The sequence below is a fragment of the Crocuta crocuta genome, unplaced genomic scaffold, assembly GCF_008692635.1.
Source record: "Crocuta crocuta isolate KB4526 unplaced genomic scaffold, BGI_CrCroc_1.0 scaffold569, whole genome shotgun sequence".
In the NCBI taxonomy this organism is placed as follows: Eukaryota; Metazoa; Chordata; class Mammalia; order Carnivora; family Hyaenidae; genus Crocuta; species Crocuta crocuta.
In genome coordinates this window covers 27,243-36,973 of record NW_027528358.1, presented here as the reverse complement: position 1 = coordinate 36,973, position 9,731 = coordinate 27,243, and the positions used below count along the sequence as shown (strand labels likewise).

The window sequence follows — 9,731 nt, the reverse complement described above, 5'->3', positions numbered from 1 at the left end:
GAGTGTGAGTGTGCGTGTGTGTTCTGAGTATGGAAAAGGAAGGGTATGAGCTTGAGAGTGAGGAGGTCAGTGTGTGGTATGGGCACGTCTCTGAGTGCGTGTGTAGGGAGGCACCAGTGTGTGAGTGTGCATGTGCTTGCATGACGGCTTGTCCCCAGCGCCTGCCCCTGTCCCCATGTTCTTGGCCTTTTCTGCAGCTCTCTCTGTCCCTTTCTCCTGTCCCATCTGCATCTCCCCCTGTCCGTCTCTCTCCCTTACTGTCTCTGCGTCTCTCACTATCTTTCTTGCTGACCCTGGCGCAGTCTGCCTTTCCTGGACCCTCAGTGTCCCCAGGTGTGGGATATGGGTCCTGCCGTGAGCCCCGTGGAATGTACCACAGCCCCAGGGGATGGCCGCTCGGGCCTGTCCCTGGCTGTGCCAAGTCTGTCCCTGGCTGTGGGGCCCGACACAGAGGAAGCAGGACAGGAAGGGGTGTGTGAGTGCAGGGCCAGCAGAGGTCAGTGTCAGACTGTAAGGCCGGTCCCACCTGGTCTGGCTGTTTGGTTGGCACAACCCTCAGAACCCTCAGTGGCTGCACGTTGCTAAGTCCTGTGGCCAGTGAGAGCCCTGCTGACCTGTGGGCGCCAATAACCTGTGTAGATCCTAGCAACACCTAGGGTGACCCTGGGCTGACCCTGCTGACCCTGGCTGGTCTAGGCTGACACTGGCTATCCAGGGGGTCCAGCTGACCCTGGACAGACCCTGACTGATTCTGGCCTGATGGGGCCCACGTGTGGTGGGGGCTGGAGTGTTCTGCAGGCCTTGGGGACCTTTCTGCCACCACAGGGCCCTCTCAGGCTCCAGCCCCTTGCCCAGGTCTCAGGCCCCAGGCCCATCTGGCCAGGTCTCTGTTTTCGGGCCTGATTCTCGGAACAGCAGTCTCTGGCCGGGACACCTGGGCTGGGCTGCACTCACAATGACTCAGCCTCCCCCTAGGACTATTTTGGGTGTTCAGCAGGTGAAGCCTGAGAAGAAAGAGAAAAACAAGAGAACACAAACACCATCGCCTCCTCCCTACCCCTGTACTGGGGACCCTCAAGGGTGGGGGCTCTGCCTCAACCCACCTGGGCCCTGGAAAAGAGGAGGCCAGACATGGGGTCCTGACTTCACCCTTCATCCAGTGCGCAGACCAAGAGGGTCATGGATCACCTGGGAGGCTCTCTCTCCACCATGTGGGTCACTTCAGATGAGGGTCAGGACTAAGAGCCCAAAGCATGGGAATAGAACTCAAGACCTAAGTGTGAGGCCAGCCATGAGCCAGGGCTCCAACTCAGAGTAAGTGGGCATCGACTCAGGATCTGACCATGAAATGAACACTAGGTCTCAGTTTTTAGGACAGGGGCTCATTGGCCAGGAATTGGGATTAGTGATCAGGACCAGGGCTCAGTGACCAGGACCAGGGCAGAGTGATCAGGACCAGGGCTCAGTGACCAGGACCAGGGCAGAGGGCCAAGGGCAAGGGCTAGGGGNTGACCAGGACCAGGGCAGAGTGATCAGGACCAGGGCTCAGTGACCAGGACCAGGGCAGAGTGACCAGGACCAGGGCTCAGTGACCAGGACAAGTCTCAGTGATCAGGATCAGGGCAGAGTGATCAGGACCAGGGCTCAGTGACCAGGGCCAGGCTCAGTGATCAGGATCAGGGCAGAGTGATCAGGACCAGGGCTCAGGGACCAGGGCCAGGCTCAGTGATCAGGATCAGGGCAGAGTGATCAGGACCAGGGCTCAGGGACCAGGGCCAGGCTCAGTGATCAGGATCAGGGCAGAGTGATCAGGACCAGGGCTCAGGGACCAGGGCCAGGCTCAGTGATCAGGATCAGGGCAGAGTGATCAGGACCAGGGCTCAGGGACCAGGGCCAGGCTCAGTGATCAGGATCAGGGCAGAGTGATCAGGACCAGGGCTCAGGGACCAGGGCCAGGCTCAGTGATCAGGATCAGGGCAGAGTGATCAGGACCAGGGCTCAGGGACCAGGGCCAGGCTCAGTGATCAGGATCAGGGCAGAGTGATCAGGACCAGGGCTCAGGGACCAGGGCCAGGCTCAGTGATCAGGATCAGGGCAGAGTGATCAGGACCAGGGCTCAGGGACCAGGGCCAGGCTCAGTGATCAGGATCAGGGCAGAGTGATCAGGACCAGGGCTCAGGGACCAGGGCCAGGCTCAGTGATCAGGATCAGGGCAGAGTGATCAGGACCAGGGCTCAGGGACCAGGGCCAGGCTCAGTGATCAGGATCAGGGCAGAGTGATCAGGACCAGGGCTCAGGGACCAGGGCCAGGCTCAGTGATCAGGATCAGGGCAGAGTGATCAGGACCAGGGCTCAGGGACCAGGGCCAGGCTCAGTGATCAGGATCAGGGCAGAGTGATCAGGACCAGGGCTCAGGGACCAGGGCCAGGCTCAGTGATCAGGATCAGGGCAGAGTGATCAGGACCAGGGCTCAGGGACCAGGGCCAGGCTCAGTGATCAGGATCAGGGCAGAGTGATCAGGACCAGGGCTCAGGGACCAGGGCCAGGCTCAGTGATCAGGATCAGGGCAGAGTGATCAGGACCAGGGCTCAGGGACCAGGGCCAGGCTCAGTGATCAGGATCAGGGCAGAGTGATCAGGACCAGGGCTCAGGGACCAGGGCCAGGCTCAGTGATCAGGATCAGGGCAGAGTGATCAGGACCAGGGCTCAGGGACCAGGGCCAGGCTCAGTGATCAGGATCAGGGCAGAGTGATCAGGACCAGGGCTCAGGGACCAGGGCCAGGCTCAGTGATCAGGATCAGGGCAGAGTGATCAGGACCAGGGCTCAGGGACCAGGGCCAGGCTCAGTGATCAGGATCAGGGCAGAGTGATCAGGACCAGGGCTCAGGGACCAGGGCCAGGCTCAGTGATCAGGATCAGGGCAGAGTGATCAGGACCAGGGCTCAGGGACCAGGGCCAGGCTCAGTGATCAGGATCAGGGCAGAGTGATCAGGACCAGGGCTCAGGGACCAGGGCCAGGCTCAGTGATCAGGATCAGGGCAGAGTGATCAGGACCAGGGCTCAGGGACCAGGGCCAGGCTCAGTGATCAGGATCAGGGCAGAGTGATCAGGACCAGGGCTCAGGGACCAGGGCCAGGCTCAGTGATCAGGATCAGGGCAGAGTGATCAGGACCAGGGCTCAGGGACCAGGGCCAGGCTCAGTGATCAGGATCAGGGCAGAGTGATCAGGACCAGGGCTCAGGGACCAGGGCCAGGCTCAGTGATCAGGATCAGGGCAGAGTGATCAGGACCAGGGCTCAGGGACCAGGGCCAGGCTCAGTGATCAGGATCAGGGCAGAGTGATCAGGACCAGGGCTCAGGGACCAGGGCCAGGCTCAGTGATCAGGATCAGGGCAGAGTGATCAGGACCAGGGCTCAGGGACCAGGGCCAGGCTCAGTGATCAGGATCAGGGCAGAGTGATCAGGACCAGGGCTCAGGGACCAGGGCCAGGCTCAGTGATCAGGATCAGGGCAGAGTGATCAGGACCAGGGCTCAGTGGCCAGGACCAGGGTTCAGTGATCAATACCAGGGCTCAGTGACCAGGACTAAGGCTCAGTGATCAGGACAAGGCTCAGTGATCAGGACCATGGCTCAGTGACCAGGACCAGGGTTCAGTGATCAGGACCATGGCTCAGTGACTAGGACTAGGGCTCAGTGACCAGGACTAAGGCTCAGTGATCAGTACCAGGGCCCAGTGACCAGGACCAGGGTTCAGTGATCAGGACCAGGCTCAGTGACTAGGACTAAGGCTCAGTGATCAGTACCAGGGCCCAGTGACCAGGACCAGGGCTCAGTGACCAAGACCAGGGCTCAGTGACCAGGGCCAGGCTCAGTCATCAGACCAGGGACCAGCGATCAGGAACAGGGTTCAGTGTTGAGGACCATGGATAAGTGATCAGAATAAAATAATCAGGACCAGGGCACAGTGATTAGATCAGGTCACAGTGACTAGGACCAGGGCTGAGTGATGAGAACCAGGGAGCAATGTCAGGACCAGGGCTCAGTGACTAGGGCCAGGCCCAATGATTGGGACTTGGGCTCAGTGGCCAGGACCATGGCTTAGTGATTAGAACCAAGGCTCAGTGACCACAATCAAGGCCCAGTGCCAGGACCAGGACCCAGTGACAAGGACCAGGACTCAGTCACAAGGACTAGGGTTCAGTGATCAGGACCAGAGCTCAGTGACCAGGACCAGGCCATAGTGACCAGGACTAGTGTCCAGTGATGAGGACCAGGGCTCAGTAATAAGGACCAAGGCCCAGTGATCATAACCAGGGCTCAGTGAGCAGGACCAGGGCCCAGTGATCATAGCCAGGTGTCAGTGACCAGGGCTAGGGCTCGGTGACCAGGATAAGGGCCCAGTGATCATAACCAGGGCTCAGTAACCAGGACCAGTTCACAGTGACCAAGACTAGGGCCCAGTGATGAGGACCAGTGCTCAGTGATCATGACCAGGTCTCAATGATCATGATTTGGGCTCAGTGACCATGACAAGGGCCCAATGATGAGGACCAGGGTGCAGGGTGCTGTTCTTGGGAGAGGTCTTGCTTCTTACTGTCCTTGGTGAAGGACAGCTCTTGTCCTGTGCCTGTGCCTTACGCAGGAGCAGATCAGGTGGGCTCTAGGTGAAGGGCCTCCACCCTGGGCCTTGAGGCAGGTGTCCCCTCTCCCAAGCCTCTGTCCCTCTCCTTTCCCTCCTCTCATTCAGAGTCTGAGAACCTTTGCCTTTGGGATCAGTTTATTGCACCAGCAAGGCCTGTGTGTGGGGGTGGGCGGGCAGCTTCTGAGCGGGGCTGAGCTCTGACATCCAGCTGGGCTTTCCGGAGGCTCCTCCAGACTCCTTCCTGCAAACACAGTGGGGTCAGGGTCCAGGGGAGTTCCTTGCCAATGCCCTGTCCCCACCCTGGCTTGCCCTCAAGGGAGACAGGTTGAATCCTGCAATGACTTCAGGGGAAGCTAACTCCCAGATCCCGCTGGGGTACATTGAGGCCCTGACCCCAGGACTGCCCGTATCCTCAGGGTCTGTGAGGGGATCACCTCCCTGGGAGGCCAGCTCCCCCCTGAGGGTGGGGAATAGGCAGATGCCCTGGTGGCCGAGTACCCTGTCCCGTCAGCTTGCCGCTCTGCCTCCTCACCCCCGCCTGTGTGCCTGGCAGCTTCTGCTCAGTACTGGGGGCCCTCTCTGCTGTCGGCTGGGCCCCGCACGCTTGTCACAGTCAGCGCTGTGCTGTAGAAGAGACTCAGTAGGAAGAGCGTGAGCAGGGTGACCGTGGTGGGCCACAGGCTGGCTCCCGGGGCGTCTTCCTCCAGGTCCTCCTGCGGCACGTCCAGCACCAGCCAGGGAAGTGGCTCCTGGCAATCTGCAAGACACTGAGAGTCTGACAGACCCATGTCTGCACGGGTGGGGGTGAGCCCATGCCTGCCCCTCCCACACTCCTTGGGGTCGGGACAGTGGGGTGCCCTCTCTCAGGACGTGCTGCCTCAGGGAGGATGAGGCGACAGGTGCCAGGGAAGGGGCTGCGACCCCTGAGTTCTTTAGACACCTAAGGCCCCCCATCTCTGCTGCTCTAAATAGAGCTCAGGCCCAAGACCTCCTGGACCCCAGCCCTGTCTGTGTGCTCACCGGCCCTCAGCAAGCCCTGTGCTCTTGGCTTGGCCTTGGTCTGGGCCCTGGGTGGGGTCAGAGAGGACCAGGCAGGCCACCCTGAGGTGCTCCGGAGTTAGACAGAGCTCTGGGTCTGCGGCGACTGGGTGGGCACGCTGCCTTCCCAGGGGGTGTGGCTAATGAACGACAAGGAGTTGAGGGAGGCCCCGGTGAAGACCATCAGCAGGGGCTGTCTTCAGGGTCTCAGGGCACATGGGATTTGGACCTGCTTGCCACACGCCGACACAGCCAATCATCCACCCTTCCGTCCGTCGGTCCATCCCTCTCCTTCCTCCTACCCATCCACCTGTCTGTCCACCCTTCCATCCACCACATGTCCTGTGTTGTGTCTGCCTGTCTGCCTGCTGTCCCCCTCATCTATTCACTCTTCCTCTCCCTCATCTCTTTAGGAAGCTCTTTCTCTGGACCAGGCACTGGCTGTCTTGGTGGCCGGACCTTTGAGAGGGGAGCAGTGGCCGTGTAGGCAGGGCCCCCAGATCACTTTGGCTCTGGGAGTAGTGGGAGGAAGCCGAAGCCAGGTCCCCTGGGGAAGCCCCGGAGGTGTGTGAGACGAGAGCAAGGGCCCCGCTGCCCCCTTGTGGGAGCTGTACCGCCAGGTGTCCCACAGTGGCCACGGGACTGCCTCCCGCAGCTGCAGAGGGGCCCTGGGGGGAGCTGTCCCTCCTCAGCCCTCTGCAGCCCGTCCCTGCCCTACCCATACTTGGGCTGAGGAGGGGATGGGAGATCTGAGTCTGGGGGCAGGCAGGGGGCAGGGGCTGCCTGGGAGGGTCTGTGGAATTGGGCCCTGAGCTGTGCCCGGGGAGCACATGGGGAAGATGGGGAATCTTGGGCAGGGACCCCCCTTGCCTCCCTGGAGCCTGGTCTGGGCTGTGAGCTTCCTGCTCCTGGACGTGTGTGCGTGAGTGTGAGCGTGAGTGTGAGCGTGAGCATGGGGGAGACTGTGTGTATGTGTGTGCTGCATGCAGAGCCGTCTGCTGCAGGGCGGCTCTCTCGTGGTGTGTGTCAGTGGGGCTGTCCCACAACTGTGTGCGCGTCACCACCCGCGGTGTCTCCCCTCATCCCTGCCGTGACCCCTGATGGCGACACCAGCCTCCTCACTGGCCACCTGCTCCCCTGGTCCCTCACGGCCTCTCTCTGGTCCCTCACGGCTGCCCCTAGAGGCATTTTCTGAGATCCAAATGACCACGTCACCTGCCCACTGAGGACTTCCGTGGTCCCCGCTGCTCGGGACCCACTGGGCTGTGCCCACCTCGCTGACGGTCAACCTCGGGTTTGGCTCCCAGCTTGCTTTGCTGTGCTCCACGTGCAGACGCACACACACGCACACGCACACACGCACACACAGATGTGCAGGCCGAGCAAGGAAAGTGAGGCCCGAAAGAGTCATGGCAGCAGGAGCTCCCCCTTCCGTGGGCCCTGCCCCTGCCTCGGCCGCAGACCCGGATATGGACAGACAGGCAGCCTGAGGGAAGCGCGGGGCTGCTTTGGGCCAGTACGGAGTTTATTCAGGGAGGGGCGGGTGGGCAGTTCAGTAGCAGACGCCTTCCACATCCGACATGACCACAGACACGTTGACGTGGGTGGGTTTACCCGCCAGGCGGTCGATGGTCTTCTGGGTGAAGGCCAGGGGCAGGGCCTCGTGACCCACCATGCAGGAGAACTTCTCCCCCTGCTTCCAGTCCTCGGCTGACACCCGCAGCACGCTGGTGGCCGCGAAGGTGGGGACGCTCTGGCCAGGCTCCCGCAGGGGCCCCCAGGTCAGGTACTTCTCGCGGGACAGCTCCTGGGACCCTTGCAGCCACCGCACCAGCACGTCCTCGGGGCTGAAGCCCCGCACGAGGCACGTCAGCGACACCAGCTCATTGAGGGCCAGCTCCTCCGACGGCGGCGGCAGCAGGTGGACCTGGGGCCGGAAAGTGTTCCCTGGAGGGCAGAGAGCCGGGTTAGGGGTCTGGGCACCCCATGCCTCAGTGTCCTCTAGTAAAATGTGGGTTAGGGGCTCAAGGAGGAGGCAGGCCGAGGAGTTGCCTAGCAACACCTCACAGTCAGGGTCTGGGCCCACCTGAGTCTTTCCTGATGGTGGCAGTTTTTGGTTCCTTGAACTCGGGGTGGGTGGCGGTACAGGAGAAGGTCTTCCCACTGTTCCACGGCTCAGCGCAGCCTGGAAGGACACTGGACACACTGTAGCAGCCGCACGAGTCACGCTCCGGGGGCTTCTGGATGGCCTCCTTCCCACCCGAGGGCGTCCAGGAGAAGACGGCACCCTTGGACTTTATCAGGCCGCTCAGTGTGCACGTGAGGCTGGCGTTGGAGCCCAGAAGCAGGTCCTCGAGGGCGGGCTTGTGTAGTGTCAGCTGGGGCTGGCAGCACGTGGGGCAACTCGGGAGGTCAGCTATAATTGAGGGAACAGCCAAGCAGGTCAGCGAGCCACTCTGCCCGCCTCCCCTCCCCTTCCCTCCAGCTCCTTCCCCTGGGCCCATCTTGGCCACTTACTAGGGTCCCAGCCTGGCAGCCCACTCTCGTCCCAAGGGAGTTCCCGGTGGTGGGTCAGAGTGAGAATGTGGAGGCCCCCGCCCCGCCCCAGCCTGCCCTCTACCTTCGCAGGGCACAGGCACAGGCTTGCTGGCGACGGAATCGTGCTCCACGCGGCATTCTATGGATGTGCCCTTAGGGCACTCGTTGGCTGGCAGCGTCAGCTGGCTGCTCATGGTGTACAGGTTCCCAGAAGCAGACTTCACTGCGGGGAAGTTCGTGATGGACGCGCCGACCTTGCTGGGGCTCCAAGTCACTGTCACGGGCTCGGCTGGGAAGAATCCCTGGACCAGGCAGGCGATGACCACTTTCTCCCCTATGTCACTGCTCCTGAGGCTCAGTGGGAAGACTTGGGGGCTGGTTTTGGACTCTGCAACACAGGATGCTCTGTGAGGGGGGGACCCGTGCTGCCCGGACCTGCGACACAGCCTCACAGGCCCAGGATGAAGCCCGTTTCCCCTTTACCCTGGAGGAACATGGCACAGACAGGGTTAGTGACGGCCCCAAGGTCCTTCAGCTCATGTGCCCTGGACCCGGTGTCCGAGCCGGATGCCTGGGCCCACTTGCCCTGTTTCTGAACATGCTCGTCAGGGTTCTAGCATGAGGGCCTGGACACGTTCCTGTGAGAAGGCCTCTGGTGCAGGCCACTCCCAGACAGGGTCTGTGGTTGTGGTTATTGAGCATGGCCCTCTCACTCCCTGGCTGAGTCCGCAGTGGGCACAGGCGTGCTCTCTGCTGGGCTGCGGGGATCACGAGACGTGGGCCCAGAGCGGGGGCCCAGGCCCGGCCAGAGCAGTCCTGGCTTGAAGTGAGTCTGCCCTGGGGCCTGTTGGCTGTGCAAGAGGCAGCACAGGGCAAGAGACGAGGTCTCTTCCTCAGGGACCCCCTCCCACTAACCAGCCGGGATCCCCATCCAACCACCCACCCCCAGCCTCCAGATCAGTGACAGTCGACCTCTGTGGTCCAAGAGGTCTTGGAGGTCAGAGGCTTAATGGCAGTTCAGTGCTGGAGTGTCCCTGCTGGAACAGGGAGCACAGGCATGGTGCCCTCTGTACAGGTCCAGTAGCCTCAGGCCGGTGAGGGGACCCGGCACCATGGCTGCAACGGAAGTAGCATGGCCCTCGTGCACCAGAAGAACACAGGGGCCACTGGGCTGAAGCCCAGACCTCTGGGGGCTGACACAAACCCAAACTACTCCTTCCCATGCATCCCAGCCCAGCTCAGCTCAGTCCAGCTCAGCCCAGGTGAGCCCAGCTCAGCTCAGCTCAACCCAGCCAAGTCCAGCCCAGCTCAGCCCTGCTCAGCCCAGTTCAGCCCAGCTCAGCCAAGTTCAGCTCAGCCCAGTTCAGCTCAGCCCAGTTCAGCTCAGCTCAGCTCAGCTCAACCCAGCCAAGTCCAGCCCAGCTCAACCCTGCTCAGCCCAGTTCAGCCCAGTTCAGCGCAGTTCAGCACAGCTCAGCCCAGCTCAGATCAGGCCAGCTCAGCTCAGTTCAG

The 9,731-nt window shown here is 61.8% G+C and overlaps 1 gene segment (V, D, J or C); it reads right to left on the bottom strand.

The window, feature by feature from the left end:
- Positions 1–4,807: 4,807 nt before the first annotated feature.
- On the bottom strand, positions 4,808–9,333 carry LOC144223174 (immunoglobulin heavy constant alpha 2-like). The segment is given in 7 exon segments: positions 4,808–4,884; positions 5,176–5,400; positions 7,296–7,628; positions 7,768–8,097; positions 8,302–8,666; positions 8,933–9,070; positions 9,293–9,333. Coding segments are annotated over 6 exon segments (1,404 nt in total).
- Between the last annotated feature and the right edge of the window lie 398 nt (positions 9,334–9,731).